Source organism: Neolamprologus brichardi, chromosome 20 (assembly GCF_056152115.1).
Source record: "Neolamprologus brichardi isolate AB-2024 chromosome 20, ASM5615211v1, whole genome shotgun sequence".
NCBI classification, from domain to species: domain Eukaryota; kingdom Metazoa; phylum Chordata; class Actinopteri; order Cichliformes; family Cichlidae; genus Neolamprologus; species Neolamprologus brichardi.
The window spans coordinates 4,130,827-4,152,438 of record NC_142123.1 but is presented as its reverse complement, the minus strand read 5'-3'; the positions used below and the strand labels follow the sequence as shown (position 1 = coordinate 4,152,438).

General features: G+C 39.4%; 1 protein-coding gene across 1 annotated transcript; it reads left to right on the top strand.

Annotated features, from left to right (window-relative positions):
* Nucleotides 1-2,477: 2,477 nt before the first annotated feature.
* On the top strand, nucleotides 2,478-20,962 carry sort1b (sortilin 1b). The gene is made up of 20 exons (XM_087833823.1): nucleotides 2,478-3,092; nucleotides 4,554-4,613; nucleotides 4,787-4,860; nucleotides 4,949-5,051; nucleotides 5,172-5,333; nucleotides 5,629-5,702; nucleotides 7,155-7,204; nucleotides 7,570-7,697; nucleotides 8,120-8,264; nucleotides 8,887-9,042; nucleotides 9,433-9,539; nucleotides 11,364-11,466; nucleotides 11,601-11,772; nucleotides 12,849-13,039; nucleotides 13,123-13,312; nucleotides 13,594-13,710; nucleotides 14,563-14,671; nucleotides 18,121-18,233; nucleotides 18,411-18,540; nucleotides 18,882-20,962. Exons 1-20 carry the CDS (start codon nucleotides 2,826-2,828, stop codon nucleotides 18,894-18,896), a joined length of 2,466 nt encoding a protein of 821 aa, XP_087689949.1. The 5' UTR covers nucleotides 2,478-2,825; the 3' UTR covers nucleotides 18,897-20,962.
* The last annotated feature ends 650 nt before the right edge of the window (nucleotides 20,963-21,612 follow it).

Genomic DNA, 21,612 nt, shown 5'->3' with positions numbered 1-21,612 from the left:
AGTTATTTGTTTGTGGTCTGTGCATTTGTTTAATCGTTAATCCCAGGCACTGATTTGTATATGGAACAGTTGCATGTGGAATAAAAGGAGCAAAAGGTACAGAAGTGTATTTTATGTGTTCATTGTTGCGCGTCATCTGTGTCCTCATGTTTAGCCTGCCGCGGCCATAGGTTGGAGGAGCCGCAACACTAACTAAGGGTGTCCCTGAAGGGTCAAAGGAAAACACGCCGAGTAAATGGGAAACAAAGGGACCGGGAGATAAGCAACTCGGGAACGCCGTAATCAGGACCGTGGGAGGCTGCAACAGAAAGAGGAAGAGTGTTACTGGGGAGCGGGGGAATAACAGCATACGCGGGGTAGAGTTATTAATCTTACGATCAGGGCTGGGCCGTGGGAACCGGAGGGAGGGGTGAGGGTCCGCGGGAGAGCTGCAGGGAAACAGAGGAGATGATGACCGGTGGTGATCCGAACTCAAGGCGGGCAGGAGGACAGACAGGAGGAGGCTCAAAACACGCCGAACGGTTACCTGAGCACACAATGAAAGGATTAGCGTTGTTCAGAGCAATCAGAGTTTCACAACCACCTTCACCTGGGGGCCAAGTTACTGCTGAAAGGTGACTAACAGACTGGTGTGGAGCAGCTGGCTGAGCGGGGTTAAATAGTCCACCTGATGATCGCCTGGAATGGGATGCAGGTGTAGAGTCGACAGCCACACCCGTGGGCATGGGAATCCCATCAGCTCCTCGGACACCGGGCCGCGGACCATGACAATACATGTGCTACATGCAGACATTTCTGCATCAAGCTTATCTCGCAGGCCAGATATAATTGGATGTGGCCCGTGAGCCGTGACCTGGTCTAAACATTGTATCAAGCACTGTAAATAGGCATGCACGGGGATCAGGTGTGATCCCCTATTAGATCCTACCTTCTTTTATATATTAATGAATTGCAGAGCCATAATTAATCTGGGTGTGGTATTTCATGCTTATATGTCAGAGCTTCTTAAAAGTGGAACTTTTCTTTCAAACAATTGTTCAGGCACTAATTATGGCTGATAGGCTCCACTAAACAATTTAATTTGTTTTAATGACAGTACAAGGTGAGGAGGATTTTTTTTTTTTTTAACGATACCTGATATCATAGCAAACAGCCAAATGTTAAGTGACTGCACAGTAAGAGTGATTGATAGATATTGAGATTTCTGCAGATGTTAGATGGGCATTATTAAACTCATGTCATGTGATTAACGTAACTCTCGTCAATGTGGGTCAAACTTATTTACACAGAGGCTCTCCTTTCCCACAGTCTCAGTGAATGGCAACGCCTGTTTATGGGATGGGTGCTCAGGCAAATTAAGGTACACTGTGCCATCTATTAATATGACTAATTTTCCTCAGCACACTGTACAGCAGGACTGGAAGAGTCTGGTTCTTTTAGAAAAGCTCTGGTCGCGTTTTTGGAAGTCACATCTCGAATGAATAAAACTGCCTTTGTTCCCTACCTTTTATTAGCTGACTATGCAGTGGGAGGGAGTTCAGGTCCATTGTAAGTCCTCTTTGTGAAGGAATCCTGCTTCACAGTTGTGATTGTCGGGTTTCCTGAATGTATCTGAATAAAGAAACATACTTTCAATAAACAAAACTAATAGGATATCATTGATGACCCAAGAAACATTTGGGAATAGCTAAATTCTAGATTCAAACTCAAGTTTTCAGGGAGTTTTATGCCACTGAAACTTGTTCAACAGGTTTTTTATTTTTGGCTGCCATGCTATGTCAATGTTTTTGCTGCTGGCAGAGTTGCTGGACTGGCTTGAGCCACAACACTCAAGTAGCATGACTTCTGATCTAGTCTACCCACCTTCATTTATATGACAAAATATTATTTTACTCCTTCACAACAGATTTGCTGAAAAAACTAAAACCCAGAGTTCAAATGTGATCACAGGTATTGGGTTGGGGTTTTGCATATCCAGACAGCGAAGGATTGTTTTGAATTTGGGTTAAGGATTATTTTAAGTTATTTTGAACACATGACCAGTAGTCATGGGATTATTATGCATCACATGCACAAGTCTAATGAATTCTAAATTAGTCAGAATTGAAACAGAATTGCTAAATGTACTTTGAGAGGCCATAAAAAAAAAAAAAAATCGACTTTGATTCATTTAAAGAAAATTGTATCATACTATATGATTATATGTAAAGATAACTGAGAAAATGGTTAAACTTCTTTACACAGACAGAAAGAGCAATTTCACTGGTCTGGCCCACTTGAAAATGAGCATGACATCCCTGGTGTAGAATAAATAAATGTATGGTTAAATGTGGCTCATATATAAATGCCAGACCATTCCTCCACTCCATTCCATTCTTTTGGCACTGCCTTTTCACAATTGAACCAATTGGAAGGCCTGATAGGTGGGCCACAGTTAAAGACCGGCCAATCGCAGCGTCACTCTGCATAGAGCATTACGACCTGCAGACACAATTCCTATGTTTGTCACAGTGTATCATGTTGATGAGGAGTTACTCTGTGGATAATTGGCGGTAGCACGCCGGCTGATTTGCAAGATTACGATTTTTTTAAAAATTGATTTAATTTGCGCTACCGCGGAGTGAGACAGTTGGAGCTTCGAGGGCGCTCCGTGTTTCCAAAGCTCAAAATAGTCGCTGTCAGGAGGACTACTGTTTTGTTGATGTCATCCGTGGCAGAGCTGTAGCGACCTTCAGTTTCTAGACAAGAAAACAAAGACGTGTTTTTTTTTTGTTTTTTTTTTTAAACCCCTCTCCTTTGTTTTGTCAGTGGCAATAGGAACGAAGATGGGACTATTGCTCCGCGGCATCCTGCTGTTATCGGCTTGCACTTTCGCAGCAGGTGTAGATTTTCAGCTGGGCTTCAAGCCCTTCGGGCAGTCAGGTTTTGTGAGGCGTTCAAACACTGAAGGGAAAGCTGCGAAAATCGTAAAGAGGTCTGCATGGCTGGCTCCATCACCAAACCACAAGATAAAAAGAAGAAGCACCGAAGAGGACGACTCGTGTAAAGCTCTTCAAGGATATGTCACCAAGTTGGACGCCAACACCCACAATGTAAGTTACCCTCTGAGGTCCTGTTACACTTCACACGTCTGACAACGAGAAGATGATACGCAGGTGCTAAGCAAGTGCAGGGACTAGGCCTAATAAGCTATTCATTGCACCCATACTCATCAGTGGACTCCCATGTCCTCTTATTACCTGCATGTCCGGTAGCCTAGAATACATAAACCAGTATTTTTGTATCAATAAACATAGATTCAAAACAAAACACCTTACGTGTTACCATAAAGGGTGTTGCAATGTACCTAGTACTTTTCCCAGGCTCAGGCAGTCTTGCAAGGTATCACATTGCCTTGTTGCTTAACACCTCTAGGCTGCAATGATTTCTTTTCTTTAATATTTGCAGCAGTGAGGTACACTGTACTTAGTCTTCCTCATGCTTTAGACTTGCATTGGTTGCACAGAATGGCATTAATGCTTTTTCAAGCGTTGCACTAAAGGCTGTGACCTGTATGTTATTTGTCATTTTAAGCATGGAACTGTATTCTGGTATTAAACTATCCAATCTTTCCTCTGCCTTCACTCAGTGAATATGCCTTAATGTTTCCAGGAAAATTGGCCCAGTGGGAATCCATGTGACTTGCTGTGCAGCAGTTATTTTGTAATTAAAGCTGTGTTTGTGTGGTATCTAAAGCAAAGTTTAAGCTTCAGAGATTGTGTCTTTTTCTGCTTCTTCTTCTTCTTCTTTGTTTATAGCATATACTCTATCCAGGAAGATAAAACATCTGATCTACACAACTATGCAATTCTTTCCACAAAGCAAACGAGAGTCCTGTGCTGCTTATTTCCCTAGCTCCTCGCTGCCCATGTGACCAACTTTGCATTGCAGTCTTTGTATACTTGTCCCCAGTAATCTGGAGTTGATAGAATTCCCAGTGGCTCAGCCGCCTCCTTGCCCTGAGGATAGTGCTGCAGGTTCAACCAGTACTGAAGCTAATTATGCTGAAAAATGCTCATTGTGACCATCCATGCAGTTGATGAATAATAGGACACTTGATAGAACTTAAGATTTAAAGCTTTCGTAACTGACTCTGACAATTAAAGCAAGTTTTCTTTGTTTAATTTTTGTCCTAGCCCTACAGCTAAATTCAGCTAAGGTTTAATTTCCCCCAAAATTAAATTACTTGTCTTGTGGTATTTTGTAGCTGCGTTCGGAAGTCTTTCAAGTAACTGCTCGAAGCTTTAGGTCTGCTAACAGAACAGACACTTTGTACACTAAACTGTCTATGCCAGAACACACGGTGAGGCGAAACATGCTGCCAGTCAAAGCAAAAATACATTTAAAGCAAAAACTCAAATAGGCTGTGGCTGCAGTTTATAATTGCAATGTCAGTTTGTCCCTTTTTGTGAGCTCAGCTGAAATAGTTGTTCTGTTTCACACAGTTCACACTGCTGTTATTGCCTTTTCTATGTTTTACATATTTATGAACATGTTTTGGCTGTTTGTCTCAGTTTGAATTCCATGACCTGAGTGGCTCGGTGTCGCTGGCTTGGGTTGGAGATGGCACAGGGGTGAGTGTACTTGTCACCATGTGCACCTAACATGTTTTACGTTAGTTATGTGGTGTGGTTTTTGCAAACTTGGCTTTGTAGACTGAATGCAGATGACACACCTAAGGGTCTTGTGCACTTTAATAAATGGTGCATGGTCCACTTTCCTCAAGCTAAACCTTCCTTCTTGGCAGGTTATTCTGGCCTTGACGACATTTCAGGTCCCGTTCTTCATGGTAAAACTTGGACAGTCGAAACTCTATCGAAGGTAATGGAATTTACCTTTTAATCTGGAAAAATGCACATGGCTTACATTCTATTTGCATTTAATTTGACTGAAACTATTTTTCTGCCAGCGAGGACTACGGCAAGGCATTTCAGGATGTAACCGACCTCATCAACAACACCTTCATAAGATCAGAGTTCGGCATTGCAATCAGCCCCAATAACTCAGGCAAAGTAAGCCTTATCTTGATCAAGTCCTCACCACATGTACTTCATGTACTCATCAAGAGTATTTTTAGACATGAACTAACCACTGTTCCTGCAGTTAAGAACCTGTTGAACTCTGGCTTTTAGTTGATTCTGACAGCTGAAGTGTCTGGAGACCTCAAGACCCGCATTTTTGTCTCTGAGGACTTTGGAAAGAGCTTCACCGACCGGAACTTGCCTTTCAACCCCTTGACGCAGATCACGTACAACCCTGAGGATTCCAGTGTGCTGGTTGTCCTCAGCAACGACGTAAGGAGTGAATACTAAAGACCTGTATTTTGTGTGAAAAGGAACCAGTTAGGATTCAAAGTGGACTGTTTCTGTCAAGTTGAAAGCTCAAGTAGTGCCTTTGCATGCATATACTACATCAAATAATTCAATGAAGGTCAAGCAGTCTTCATTGTTTTGTACGTTTGCACACAGTGCATTTATAAGCATGGCTTTTGAGTCCGTGAACTGGTTTATAGAATTCTGTTCTGCCCTGTGTTAATGTGGGGCTGTTGCGGATACGTACTGACTGATTCTTTGTGGTTTCCTTTCTCAGTATGAGCTGTGGCTGTCTGAAGACTTTGGCGTAAATTGGAAAAACATTCACAGAATGGTGTGTCTGGTAAAATGGTAAGATAAACTGATAGCTCCAGAATCTTCTTCAGGTGCGCAGTGAACAAGTACCTACTTTATAACCTCAATAGCAAAAGGTTTCATGGAATTGTCTGTGAAGGTTCTCAGTCATCCAGGTCATCGTAGTCAAAGGAGCTTGCAAAGAAAAGCGTCTGGACTTCTTTAAGTTACTTGAAGACGTTTCACCTTCATCCGAGAAGCTTCTTCAGTTCTAAGGTCAAATGGTGGAGAGTCCCAGATATAAACCTAGTGGGAGTATCCCCCCACAGAGGGACAAAAGGACCCCCTGATGATCCTCTAATCGCCTGAGCCAAGGTGTGAAACTGGGTGTGGGTCCCAATCAGCCAGAGTTAGCCAGGGACTCTCCACCATTTGACCTTAGAACTGAAGAAGCTTCTCGGATGAGAGGTGAAACGTCTTCAAGTAACTTAAAGAAGTCCAGACGCCTTTTCTTTGCAAGCTCCTTTGACGTTTCATGGAATTGTTTTTAGTCACTTTAAGGAGGAAGTAGAGCAAAAAGCTGTATGGCATGCTGCGATATTTCAAGAAGTGATTGTACAACCTGCGAGGCAGCATGACTTTCAGTTTTTCCAACAGCCTCATTGTTACAGACAGAGGAAGACGGTGAAGTTCCACCTGTCTCTAATATAGTGCTTCATTGTTTATCAAAATAAAATATGCTTAAACTTGCTCTCTTCTTAATGTGTTTAAAGTTATTCAAACATGCCTCTTTGGTGATTTAAGATAAGCAAAGGAAGATATACAATTTTTGTCATCATGGGACATGCATTTTCAGTGGTTTTCTATCAGGGTTTATTGTTGCTGCACCTTTTTTCTTTCCCCCCAAATGGGCACTAAAACTACATTGCAGTCATCGGCTGTTTAACTACCCATGTTGGGGCCAAGCCCTTGCAGCACAAATGCTGTTTTTCATGGCTCTTCCTGGTATTTGTCACAGTCTTATCTTGGCATCTCTGTCTTTTTAGTTTGAGCTTTAAGGCTGTGTTGTCCAGGTGTCCAGAGGAACTGCGCGTTCAAAAAAGTCTTCCTGAAACATGACCTTTGATTACTATCCCTAAAGAAGTTAGGCTTAAAAGGCTGCAGGAAAATGGGTCACTTTTATCTGGGTCAGGAGTTTTCTGAACACAACACTCAACAGAAACAGAAAGTACATATTTATAAAGGGCTGGTTGTATACGATAAGCAGTATCATGTGACTTGCACTGTGAAGCAAGACTTCAATGAAGCAAGACTTCACAGTAGTCTTACAGCAGCAGAGTCTTGTATTAGACCCGATTTCTTCCTTGTTGCAAGAATGCTTCTGCATGCACTGTTGTTTATTAAGATGCAAGCATACCATTACATACTCATTATAAAGCAGTGTACATTTGTTTTACTAAATATGTCACTGACTGTGTAATCACTCTGTGATCTCCATTCTTCTTCTAGGGGAAGTAAAAATACAATCTACTTTACAGCCAGCCTCAACGGCTCCTGCAGTAAGTAATTCCCCCATCTAACCAACGCTGGAGTAAATCGACATGCACTTTAATCTCATTTATTTTTGTGTTGTAGATGACTGGGGAGCAGTGCATGAAATATGTCTCTTGAATTTATTTAGGGCAGTGTAGAATTTTTCACAGAAAACATTGAAAATTTAAGTGGAAACATGCTTCACACTGATGTATACTCCCAGCCAGCTCTAACTTCCTCCATATTTTCACAATTTAGGCTGTCATTTCTCTTAAAAATTCCACGTAACTATTAGCTGCACTTATATTTTTGCATGCATTTGTTGCTCTTGCACGTCTAAGTTGTGATTTTTTTTTTTTTATTTTTATTTATTTTTTTCTCAATTTTTCAGGTGATCGAGGAATGCTGGAACTGAGGAGGACGACCAACTACGGCAAAACCATCAAGACTGTTGCCAGTAAGATCTACTCTTTTGGCCTTGGCGGACGCTTCCTCTTTGCATCTGTAATGACGGGAAAGGTCAGTGTACAGCGGGTTGTAATCTAGATAATATGCAAACTAGATCAGGCGAAATATTGTTTGCCTTTCTCTGTTCATGACATTATTCTTATGTTGTAGTACAAGCATATTCAAAATAGCTGTTCTTTCTGTTGGTTTGTTTTTTAAAGAGATATCACTTGGTTCATGTAACTACACACTTATGAGGAAGTTTAATGAAGAAATTAGCAGAAAGCAATACAATCATAAGCATATTCATGTTCCTCCCTCAGGAGAAGTCATTTTTACTCAATTCATCAGAGCCTAGATATGAGAATAGCTTGCTAAGTGTTCTTCTAATTTGCCCCAGTACAGGTAAACAGTATTAGTAATAAAAGTATGTGAGCTGTTCCTGTCCTCACCTCCTTTCATCTGTTTTTTTTCCTTCCCCACCTTTTCCACAGGGCACCCTGCGGACGATCCACGTATCAGTGGATCAGGGTGATAGTTGGAACATTGCCCAGCTGCCTCCTGTTGGTCATGAGCAGTTCTACTCTATCCTGGCAGCGAACGATGAAATGGTCTTCATGCATGTCGACGAGCCAGGAGGTCAGCAGATAAAGAAACTCTGTACTTTTGCTTGTAGTGAATGTAGAGAACTGAGTGAACTGAAAGCATGGTAATTGTTACTATGTTGCGCATTTGAGAATTGCATTATAGTCATTAAACATGTAAAACTGGTGTATTTTCACTAATATTGTTAATTTATCTTTTGTTATATTGTTGTGCTGACCTGAATCAGACACTGAAAAACTAAGCAGATTTACTCCTTTAATCAGTGTGAAGGTTTTTACTCATCCTCACATGAGCAACTAGACCTTCAACATATTAACTTTGCACTGAGTAATAAGTTACATTCAAAAGTCATACGTTAATCATTAATTGTCATTCACAGCACTTCTGATGACTTTCATGTTTAGCACACAAAGCCAAATGTGATTTTTCTTTTAGATGCAGGGACTTTTCTGAGTGAGCCAACGTTTTATGTGGTAGTTTGAACAGTGCCTGCAAATGGCTTTTGTTAAAAAGGCCCTAGAGCTTGTTACACCCCACCTATGCGTCAGAGAGTGTGTCTTAGCAGATCTTATTACAGAACCAGCCCTGGAACAGTATCTTGAAACGGGTATTATTACCTCACATTACATTTTAATACATTTTTTTTTTTCTACAGATACTGGATTTGGTACAATCTATGTGTCAGACGACCGAGGTACTGTGTATTCCAAGTCACTGGAGCGCCACCTTTACACCACTACGGGGGGAGATACAGACTTCACTAATGTTACTTCTCTACGAGGAGTTTTTATCACCAGCGTCCTGGCTGAAGGTAGCTCTATTCTAACTCTATTCTATTCAAATGTTCTTAGATAAAGAAGTAACAACATATACATGTAATCAGATTCCCCCTGAAACACACACATACATGTACGCAATACACAGACATGCATGCACAAAGACACACATGCACACACCTGTGACTGCTCTATTTTACACCAGAGAGATGGTGTTGTATAAATATTTAAATATCTGCTCAGTGTTAGATGTGTTACCTGTCTGAAGTAACTGAGCACCACCTAAACCTTGCATAAAGTATAAATCTGACTAAATATTGCTGGGGACAAAAACATATTGAAGTTTTTTCCCCAGCATGATATTTCCAGACAGGAGTTCCCACAAAGTTTCTGCAACTGTAAAAGTTTTTGTCTTGTCGTTCCAGATAACTCTGTGCAGTCTGTGGTGTCCTTTGACCAGGGAGGGGAGTGGGTACCCCTCCAGAAACCTGCCAACAGCAAGTGTGATGCTACAGCCAAGGACCCAGACAAGGTAAATAAAATATTAGAAAAATAAAAAGGGGAAATGGAAGAAGTTGCTTTGTTTAGAGGAAAAAACAAAATTGATGTGTCCTGGTGAAAACTGTTGTACATGTCTATAAAGTACAGGGTCAAACTGTGCTATGAGATCAAAACTTATGTTGTTGAGACTAGGGCTCAGTTCTTCTTCTTCTACTTCTTTTTCAGTTGAGCCTTGATGTTTACAGTGACTTATTTTTATAAAATAAATGGTTTTTCTTTTTTATAATGACATTAGATTAGATTAGATGAAACTTTATTAATCCCTCGGGTGGGTTCCTCCGGGAAATTCAGTTTCCAGTAGCAAAGCACCGAAAGAAGTTGCATGTTACAGATACATTAAGGGGAATGAGAGTAAGGATATAAGCATAAATACACATATATAGATACAGAATATACAATATGGATAAATAGGATTGCTCATTTGAGTGAGTATATTGCACAGTGATTATTGCACAGTCGAATATAAGAAGAAAAAAAAAAAGACAAAACAAATATTGCACAGTGTAGAAAAGCACCTACAGCTCAGTTGTTCCCGCCCTCCCTTGTCCATTAAAGCATAAATAAAATAAAACTACACTAATCAATAAATAATCTACTTTAAAGCTTTATTACCAAACATTAAATGTTTAGCCCAGGACTGGTGTCAGGCCTTAAAAGGCTGCTTGTTGTAATGTCTTTTTATTGCTGATGTTTTTAAACAGTGTTTCTGCAGCAGGCCTGGGAAGTGTAGCTTTAAAAACTAGTTTTTCCTGGAGATATTCCTTCACACTTTGTGGAATTCTGTCATCTGGAAAAACACTTGTTAGCCTTGAGTAATGTGTTACCTTTGCCTTACCTGGTTCTCTGTCACTCTGGCATGTGTTAACTATTGAAGCCCTGCCCATAGTGAAAGTTCAGCCCAGAAGCAGTGTAATGAGAAATAAAGTAAAACCAGTGCTGTTTTTAAACCTAAAAAAATTCTGAAAAGCAGACGCAGCTCTTCCTTTAGTCCGATTTATGTTGATAACAAAAAGATGAGGAATACTTTATGTAGCCTGTATTTGGTATGCGTTTTAACTCCAACCCAGACCTTCCTCTCTTCATATGAAGAGGAAAGGAAACAAAATGGATTCAGATTGTCGTTTATAAACTCTACAGACTGGAAACTGTCGGTCATGTTGGGCAGTGAACATTTGATGTAGTTTTAATTGTTAAGGAAGCATCGACAGTGTTTTGGTGTATCAAGCAAATAAAACTTGTGTAACTTGTGTTTAGTTCATGTAACCTACAGGAGCTCAATCGTGGATATGAAACTGATTGCCCTGAATGTGTTAGTAAGGGCTTCTGGTTTTTTATTGCAAACAGAGGGAGTGTACACTCTGTGTCACTTGGATAACAAGGCCGTGTGCCTGTATGATGGAGGAGTTGTGTGAAATGTAACCCAGTGGTTTAAGGTTATTGATTCACCAACTTCCTCAGAAATTTACCCCAACCGTGCCACCGTTCTTTACTAGTGCAGCAACAGAGCTCCTCCCATCTGTGAACACTGTTATGCTTCTTACTCAGCATTCACCTCAGTCTCTTATAATATATTAAAGGAGTTATTTGTATATTATTAGTTGCTGTCTTTATATTATTATTGTGTATGTGTGTGAGCAATGTGATTTAAAGGTAGCTAATAATATAAAACATTAAAGCCACTTGAAAAACCTCAGTGTTTGTGTTGACAGGTACCGTATAGTGCTATTTGAAAACTAGGACCCGCACATCTACTACTTAATACTATAAATAGCTGTGTTTGGTTTATTATCTGCAGTGCAGTCTTCACATCCATGCTGCCTACAGTACTTCTCAGAAGCTCAACATCCCCATGCTCCCTCTGACTGAACCAAATGCTGTGGGTCTCATCATAGCTCACGGTAAACCTCAGAGCTTTCATAAAAATATTTTTTAAACTTTCTTTTTTTAAATAAACTTGAGCATAATTTATCTTTTAATAAATAAGAATTTTTTTGCCCTTCTAATATTTCTTTATCTGTATTTGCTTTATCAGGAAGTGTTGGTGATGCTATCTCAGTGATGAGACCAGATGTGTATGTGTCTGATGATGGTGGCTATACCTGGATAAAGGCTCTTGATGGACCCCATCACTATGCTATTCTGGACTCAGGAGGTCTGCTGGTGGCCGTGGAGCACAGCGTGACAAACCCTGTCAACAAGATTAAGTGAGTTGCAGTTAAAGGGAACGCCAGACTTGTTTAACTGGTATTTACTGATTTAGCTCAGCGGTCTCAAACCTTTTTTGCGCCACGGACCGGTTTATGCCCGACAATATTTTCACGGACCGGCCTTTAAGGTGTCGCGGATAAATACAACAAAATAAAACTAGTACCAGTACCGAAAAAAATAAGATTTATTCACACGTGAGAAGACCCAGGAAAACAGAGTTAACGATAAAAACGATAACAAAATAACGCTGAAAACTGATAAAAACCCTGAAAACCACACATTTCACACCTGAGCCTCAACTCTCGTGGCCCGGTACCAAACGACTCACGGACCGGTACCGGTCCGAGGCCCGGGGGTTGGGGACCGCTGATTTAGCTGACTGTGTGCAGCTAGAAATTCACACCTTTCCATTAATTTGATGAAATACGAACAGGTTTTCTTTCATGCCATAATCATAACTCTGGGCACTTTTCCACTAATGTTACAATGGTATTCTTACTAAGTTTGACCTTTATGTATTACCTTCACTTAGCACAGGTCTCAACTGCCACAAATAATCAATATGCATGCACAAAACTACGGTGTAGTGACATGTAGCCTTTTGCCTGTAGTAAATATCTATGCAAACTCTTGCAATGTATGGAGACTAGTAAATATTCAATTCAGTTTTATTTATATAGCATCAAATCACAACAACAGCTGTCACAAGGTGCTTGATATTGTAAGGTAATGACACTACAATACGAAAGAAAACTGAGACAAGCCTAACAATCATGTAACTCCCTATGAGCAAGCGCTTAGGTGACAGTGGGAAGGAAAAACTCCCTTTTAACAGGAAGAAACCTTCAACAAATCCAGGCTCAGGTAGGAGCGGTCATCTGCCACGACTGGTTGGGGGTGAGGAATTTGTATGCAAACTCTTGGTCTTTGTCATCACTGTCATGGCCATGTTTGAACCAAGCCTTGAGGAACATGAATGTAAAAAGGTCTTGTGTGTAATCCATAAAATGCTGTTGCTTTCAGCCTTTTTGCTGATGCTGATTATGCTGATGTTGGAATATTTTTCTGCCAGATTCTCTACTGATGAAGGACAGTGCTGGAATGAGTACAACTTCACCAACGAGCCCATCTTCTTTACTGGACTTGCATCAGAGCCAGGAGCCCGTTCTATGAATGTTAGTATCTGGGGCTACAGAGACTCTTACCTCAGCCAGTATTGGACCTCGTTTACCATTGACTTCAAAGAACTTCTTACTAGAACATGTGAGTGATGCGATTTAAACATTGTTTGTTTTAAATTAAACATGGTGTAATACTAACAAATTATTTATTTATTTATTTTAAAGGTGGAGACAATGACTATGTGCAGTGGTTGGCCCACTCTGATGATATCAGTGATCCCAATGATGGTTGCTTGCTGGGCTACAAAGAGAAGTTCTTGCGTCTAAGGAAGGACTCTGTGTGCTGGAACGGGCGCGATTACATAGTCAACACCCAGCCAACCCCGTGTTTATGCACCCTGGATGACTTTATGTGGTAAGACTTGGAGACAGTAATATGCTGAAGTATAAGCACCGCTAACTAACTGTAACGGAGTGTTGTTGTTGATGATCAGACTGTTGTAGATATTTTGCTGGAGCTCATTCAAGATGTTGTCTTTGTAATGAATGGACTTTAAAAACAGAAATGATTTGAATTGTAGCATGAGTAAATGAGATCAAATTGCAGTGTAAAAGCAAATTGGAGTGGCTATTTCCACATTAATGAACTGGGGCTTCAAGGACTTATCAAATGTGGCATTGTGTGACTGCTTGCAGTGACTTTGGGTACTACCGTAAAGAGAACAGCTCGGAGTGTGTGGAGCAGCCCGACCTGAGAGACAAAGTGTTGGAGTTCTGTCTGCAGGGCAAAGAGGAGCAGTTGCAGACTAGTGGGTAAGGTTCCAGCTTCAACCTTCGTATCCAAGAGATCTCTGCTCCCCACTATTGTTAGTTTAATGTTAAACTGCGGTACTGGCAGCAATATTATCCTATAAACAGGGTCTTGCACCATCATTTTATTCAAAGCAACATGCTGCCACTGAGCTTTGATCAGAGATATTCGACTTGTTTTACAATATTTAAACAGATATGATTACACAAGTGTAAAACGTGTTTTTTCTTTTCTAAAAGAGAAAAAGTTTTTAGAATGAGGAAGAAATTGTCACACATAGAGTAGTTAGAGGAAGCAGATAAGGGTGACAGTTTAGACTAACGCCATAAAGTAAGAGTGCATGTAAAAAGTACATTTTTATTTAGGCTTGGTTGTCTCACTGCATACCTACCAATCTATAAATGTGAATAATTGTTGAATTCAACCCTTATGGACTGGGAGTGAGGCAATATATCATATCTCGTCTTATTTTAAAACTTTATCAAAAAATTAATGTGAAATATTAATAGATGTATTAAAATATATAGATGCTTTTAAAATGATACCCTTGTAATTCATCCTCCTGGTGGTGCTTATCGAATAATCGGAGTATAAAAAGAATCAAAGTGAACCAAATTAGAAGAAGAAACGATGCTCTAAGAACCCCTGAATGTCAGTTGTTTAGTTTCAGGATTCTGCTTATGTAACATAACTTCTTATCGTGTAGAATGAGTGTAAATACAGCCTGCTGGGAATAACTTTTAAAACTGGGTTATTATGCAGTCTCTGTCGGTCGAAACCACAGCCAGATCCCCAGCAATCATGCACTTTTGATAGGCGGATCATGCAGTCATCACTGTGCTCTCGGTCCACAGCTACAGGAAAATCCCTGGGGATAAATGTGAAGGAGGAGAGGTGCATTTGCGTAAAGAGATCGACCTCAGCAAGAGATGTGTGAGTGACCTAGTCGGCCCGGAACTTCTGGTCAGTATCTCTGCATATTAAGACTTTTTGTTCATATTTATCCATGTAAGCATATTAGTTGTTTCAAATGACTGTTTAGGTTCTCAGTCATCGATTTAAAGGTAGTGTTGAGAGCTTGAACAAAGGAAGACGTTTCAACTGTAATCCAAGAGGCTTCTTCAGTCCTACAAACAAATGGTGGAGAGTCCCACATATTGAACCCCAGTGATGATCGCCCCCCTTTTTCCACATTTTGGCTAATGACATCACGACCCACATGATCAGTAGTGGGTCAAGTACCTTGAGCACCACCTCCAAAAAGGGAAGAGTTTGTGAAATGTCACAAGCCTAAAGAACTCCAATTGCTATATATATATATATATATATATATTTATTTATTTTTTCCCCAAGCTCCCAAGACTAGTGGTTCCGTAGTTTAGTGGTTTACACAAATGTCCTCGATTCAAGGCTGGGAGGAGACACAAATCCCTCTATGGGGTCTCACCAGGAAAATAATCTTGTGTAAAAATGCCAAATCAAATATAGATGGAACTTTATTAATCCCTCGGGTAGGTTCCTACGGGAAATCGGGGGCGATTTTAGCCCATTTTTGAAAAATGATGAATCAAAGCACCCCCAAAGATTTCTTATTCTTTTTAACAATATTTGCTGCTTGTGTGACACACTGCTAAAAATATAAAAGCATACAGTACTTGGTTGAGACATAACATTTTAGCAACAAAAGTACAGACAACCCCCCTCCCCCCCCCAAATGGTTTGTTCCAGCTCGCCTCTCCCCTGCTCTGGCTCTAGCGCCGTTGCTGCCAGAGCGATGGTGACTGAGACGAGGCGGAGCGGAGGTGTAAGTGCCTGGCTTAAAACAGGACTATTAGCTGCATTTAACCTTCAGTTACTCTTTATATAGTCAGACCATGTTTATTTTAGCTGAAAAATATTAAACCAGGTAACCTGGGTGTGTTTTTAAAAAAAAAAACAACTTGTTTTCCGGTGATGTTTGCTACCCTACAATTCGTCCTACACTGCAGTAAAATTGGCGACATTTGACCGTCCTGTTGCTCCCATTGAAATTTATACAGCCTATTTAAAACTGTCCGTAGCCTGCTGTTGTTACCACTGTCCTGTTTTAAATGGATACTAACTAGCTAACTGACCGAATGCCCATTAACTTTATAACTCTGTGTGCGTGGCGTGCTTTGGGGTCCTTAGGGACTAGTAAAGTGCTATACAAATACAGGCCATTTACCATATATTTTTTTGTACAGACAGCCAGGTTCATAATGGATATAAGGAAGTTGTTTTTTTTTGTTTTTTTTTTTTTTTAAAGGAGCCACATTCAGGTAAAAGTGTAAAATCAAATGATCCGTCAATCAAGAATAATGTTGGATCAGTGTTTCAATATTTATCTTTTATTAGATGTTCATGCGGTTTGGTTATTTTCCTTTTGGTTGAAAGTAAACTGAGAGAGGACTTTTTGTTAGTGATCTTAATAGTATTTTTTCATATTAATGTAATTTATCATTTAATTGAATACAATCTATTTGTGTATGATTGTCAGTCCAAAGAGGGAGAGAGGAAAGAGGGGAATGTGAGGAGAAAGTACAAGGTCAGGAAGAACCAGTTAAGAAAACAGACAGGGAAAAGTGACAGGCAAAACAGGAACTGTTAAACTGTCAAAGAGAAAAAACCTGATTTTACTCACACAATCTGGAAGTTGTGTCCTCCCGATATTAAAGCTGCTATACAGAATCTACAAAACAAACTGGGCTGAAACATTTTTGATCCTCTTTAACAACATTCCAACATAACATTATAATTGATTGGGGAGATTAAAATTAATGATATATTTTTGTGGTTCAGCCACAACTCTACTAAAACCTCAGCCAGTAATAGGTAGGCCAATTTTTGGACCGTCCAGTTGTCTGTGTGACTGCCGCAGTACGTACATCACATTTGCAAACTATCAGAAAGAGCCAAACAGCCCTGGTGGAGTAAGGAGCTGTAAAGAGAAGCAGAGTGCTCTGTTTCTAAAAATGTTTTAAGCTTGTTTCAAAGATTCTGTACAGCAGCTTTAAATGTTTTCCAGAAGCACACATACACTTATCAGTGTTTCTCAAACTTTTTACAGCGTGTACCACCTGATAAAAATGTCAAGCTGTCCTAAGGACCACCATGAAAGCATGAAACCCATAAATCTTACAACACATTAGTAAAATTAGTGTCTGCAGTAAAGATTTTTATTTGTAATAATTTATTCTGTTTTGGAAGTGTTTTATATGCATCTGTATTATATTATACATACACATTAAAAGTGAATCTCTGTCTGCCCATAAATGGGTTCACACACACACACACACTCTCACACACTGGTGCAAGTTACATTGTAGCCACAGCCACCCAGGGTGGCCCCAAAACACACACACACACAGAGTTATAAAGTTAATGGGCATTCGGTCAGTTAGCTAGTTAGTATCGATTTAAAACAGGACAGTGGTAACAACAGTAGGCTACGGACAGTTTCAAATTTTAGGTGTTAAATAGGCTGTATAAATTTCAATGGGAGCAACAGGACGGTCAAATGTCGCCAATTTTACTGCAGTGTAGGACGAATTGTAGGGTAGCAAACATCACCGGAAAACAAGTTTTTTTTTTTTTTTTTTTTTTTTAAACACACCCAGGTTACCTGGTGTAATATTTTTCAGCTAAAAGAAACATGGTCTGACTCCTACCTAACTATGGTTGGTTGTTGGTTATGGTTGTTATGGTGAAACCCATAAATCTTACAACACAAAATTAGTATTATTAAATTAGTAAAGTTAGTGTCTGCAGTAAAGATTTTTATTTGTAATATTTTTTTCTGTTTTGGAAGTGTTTTTTTATGCATCTGTATTATATTATACATACACATTAAAAGTGAATCTCTGTCCAAAAAAATGCACTCAGTTTACTTTTTACTATGAGCATCATTCATTATTCTCCCCCAGTAATTAAGGTTAGGATATGTATTTGTTTTATTCCAATCCATTCTTCTTTTGCAGCATTTAAATAACCTTTATCAGATTTGATGGTTTTGTTACAGACTTTTCAAAAAAGTGTTTTGCTTTTCTTTCACAAATGTGGGGATTAAATTGTGTTAAAATGTACAAAACAGTGATGTCATGTTTTGAGACGAGGACCCAGGGACAGAGACTTTATTTAAGAATCATATGATTTATCTTGCCTGGCTGGGCAGCTCTCTGGGTGCTCAGCACCCCCAAAGCTCTAATCCTAGAATCGCCCCTGCAGGAAATTCAGTTGTTTTGTTGTGTTTTTTTTCTTAGATAGATATGCAGACCTGTCTGTTGTAGTGACTCTTTATGAAGCGAAGGGAGCAGCTGTGCCCCCCCGTTCATGTTCAAGTGTATTTCTTCTTATACTGCCATTTTCGTTTTTGTTTGCTCTTACTTTCACAGGTGGACAATAAGGCCTCCAAGTCTGTGCCCGTTGTGATAACAGTTGTCATAGTCCTGATTCTGAGTATTGCAGTAGGAGTAGTCTTTGTCAAGAAATATGTCTGCGGTGGCAGGTTAGTATACCTTGGCACACAGGATTTTACTCCAGCAGATAACCTTAGGCTGTCTACAGGAAAATATGTCGAGCATAACAAACTTTATCTAGTTTTAAAAAATGCTCTTCATGTTTGCTTTGCATAGTTTTCAAGTGGTTGTGATTAACCTGAGCAATGTGTGAATGTGCCCTGCAGGTTCTTGGTTCACAGGTACTCTGTGCTACAGCAGCATGTTGAGGCCAATGCTGCTGATGGGATAGACGAACCGCTGGAGACCAACCACACTCAAAATGGCAAAATAGAGTTTCATGATGACTCAGATGAGGTACAGTGGCTAACTTTTCTTCCCTTTTTGGAACATGGGCAATAAGAACGAGTAGTGGTTATTAAGATATTAGCTACTGTTAATGGTGCTTTTGGGCAGCTTCATGGTCGTAGAAACGAGTTGTTCGTTACCCGTTTTTCAGCGTCAACAACATAATAGAAAAATAATAATTTTAAATGTTTCAGCTTTTCAGAAAATCTTCAAATAGTATGCAAGTTTTGTTGGAGTATAGATAACTGGTTGGTGTTTAAAGGGAAAGGTAAATGTTTGCATATGTGCCTTTGTTTGCTGACGTGTTGTCTCTGACTTCCCTGTTACGCTCTTGTCTTCTCTTTGCACAGGATCTGCTTGAATAGCAGGCACAACCTGTCAAGCAACTGAGCAACAGGTTTCTTACAGGGCCCCGTGACCTGCCGCTGTTCCTGCCGCTCTTTCTGTCTCCAGATACTTTCCTTTTCACCTTTTAGTATAAACTTTGGCCTTGGCTACAGATGAAGAATCTGTCCTTCTGCTGTCATTGGTTCAGTCTGATGAATGTACAGAGGCTCTCTGAGACTAATGCCACAGTTAAGGAGCATTACAACGAAGGTCTTACTGTGTTTTGCTTCAGTTATTGATTCTGTCGAGTGAGTTTGAATCCCAAAGTTATTTATTTTTAGGAGATAAAGAAATTATGCCGTAATCTAAAGCTGGTTGTATAAATCCATCGCCACCGTATTACGGGTTCTCCCTCTTCTATCCCCTTGGAGTGCACCTGGAAATATTTCACACTTCTTTTCTCATGCACTTGTACATAAACCTGTTTTTCTTTGCCATTTTTTGATGTGGTATCAGTTTGGTAAGTGTTTAAAAAAGCAAAACAAAAAAAAAGGTTGAATGGTTGGTAATTCTTTTGGAACACTTGACTCTTTACCTACTTTTAACAAACTATTTGTTTGTCAAAAACTGTCCTTCAATATTGAGGGCTTTATAAATTTGGGGTCTTAAGCCTGACCAAAATGTAAAATCTTGTATTTGGAATACCAGCGTCCAAATGTTTGGCACACGTCTTCTTTAAAGTAATAAGGAATGTGGAAATTTCCATGTCCATAGCATTTTATAGCAATAAAATTCTCCGTGCACATCAATAAAAATTCTGTAGTAACATGTTATTTTTAGGTTTGTTGGATGAATCGATGTCGTTGTGCATTAAATGCAAGGGTAGTAAAGTATGTCTGTTTCAGGACAGAAATTGTTTAAAATGTTGTCTGCAGTTCGAATTGCCTAAAGCACAAGGCCTCCTGTAATGCTAAGAGTTTGTAGTATAACATTTTTCTTAAACCTGACCTGTTGTGATGAGACAAATGATCACTGTAGTCATATAATTGTCATGTTTGTAACAATTTCAGCAGTTTTGGTACTAATCAACTTTTGCAAATTATATAACAATTGACAGATTGCAGTTCAAAGATGTTCAGAAACAAATCTAGTTTTAGAGTAAAAATTACAGAATTTTTTAAACCACACAAACATATAACCAAGTTAATCAACATTATTTGGTTCTGGAAATATAGCAATATGAAAACCAACAAATCTATATGTGTTGTATAGCATAACTCCTGCTGTAACCATGGCTGGATAAGAGCCAAAGCCATGCCAAGACTGTTTTGTTTGGTGGGTGGATCTCTGCGTTTGAAGCTGTAGTGAACTACTGTTGTTTTTAATCAGTCTTAACGACTCTGTCTTATGTTGTTTTGCACAATTATTTGTCTGTCTTGTTTTAAAGTTTTAATTTATTGGTGAAAAGCTGGTTCAGATTGCAGTAAATTGGATGTGGTTATACAAGTGCCTGGTGTGAGGACCTAATGTGTGGCCAGCATCTATTTACTGATTTTATTTTTGATTTTTTTTATTTATATCATCTGATATGTAATCAGTTTCATCCTGTATGTCAGTGACATCTTTAAGTTGCACTTGTTGCCTAAGAATAATTTTTGAGCAGTAAATGTCTGTTTTATGAGCTCCCACCGAACTGCATGTTAACGCTCAATAATACTTATATCTACAGCTGTGAAAAGAAAATGACCTGTAATAACTTGGTTATTCATCCTTTTTTTTTTTTTTTTTTTTTTTTTTCTATGTTGGTATGAGATTTAATACTGGCTACTTTGACAAGAGAGTGATCTTGAATAAAAGCAGAGTGGACACAGGGTTATCATGTAGCCGCTTTACACTGGAAGAGACCTGGCGAGTTCTTATTACGACCATTTATTGCTTTAGGTGAAGGTAACACACTTTTTCTTAAAATTTAAAACTGCTGTATAAATGAAGTCATTGTGATGGTTCTGTACATATACAAGGTTACACCTTTTTATCTGATATGTTTCTCTTTTCTGTATATTTGAGACGATTTTCTTTGGGTTTGCCAATAAATTCATATGTTCCTCTATTTGTGCTGCGTGGTGGTTTGTCACTAACGACAGTAAGGCAGAAATGTGAGACTAATAATAATGATGGGTAACTGTCAACTGGGGATATTTTCAAATGATTTATAAAAACCCAGTTCCAAAAAAACAGTGCAGTGATTTGTACGTCACATAAACCCAGATTTTATTCACAGTAGAACAAAGAAAATGCATTTGTTAGAAGACGAGGGGATGTTACACGATGGCACTCTCCTAACTTTTTAGACATTTGTTGCTACCATCAAATTCAAAATATTTTTCTTGTGATGGTACACTGTGGTTCAGTTTAAATCTGATGTTTTGTGTCTTTGACTGTGGATGAAAAGTGGCTTTATGAGATTTGCAGATCACTGCAGACCGTTTTTGTTTACATTTTACAAAGCGTCCCAGTTTTAAGATTGTAAAGGGATAAGTTCAGAATTGTGGTTGTGTAACAACTGAAGTAATCATTCCTCTGGCATCTGAGTGCTTATTTGTAGGCAATTGAATTGTTGATGGCCAGACTGCTTTGAGCTAATAGGAAGGCAACAAAAATCCAATAATCACTCATTACACCAAAGGTATGCAGAAGAGCATGTCTGAAGGCACAACAGTTTGGGCTGCTGGTTGTGGTGTAAGGGTGTCAGAT

Coding starts and splice junctions, on each gene's coding strand:
- sort1b (XM_087833823.1), top strand. CDS start 2,826: ATGGGACTATTGCTCCGCGGCATCCTGCTGTTATCGGCTTGCACTTTC. Junction 5,052..5,171: donor GCCCCAATAACTCAGGCAAA/GTAAGCCTTATC, acceptor TCTGGCTTTTAG/TTGATTCTGACAGCTGAAGT. Junction 18,234..18,410: donor AAATATGTCTGCGGTGGCAG/GTTAGTATACCT, acceptor TGTGCCCTGCAG/GTTCTTGGTTCACAGGTACT.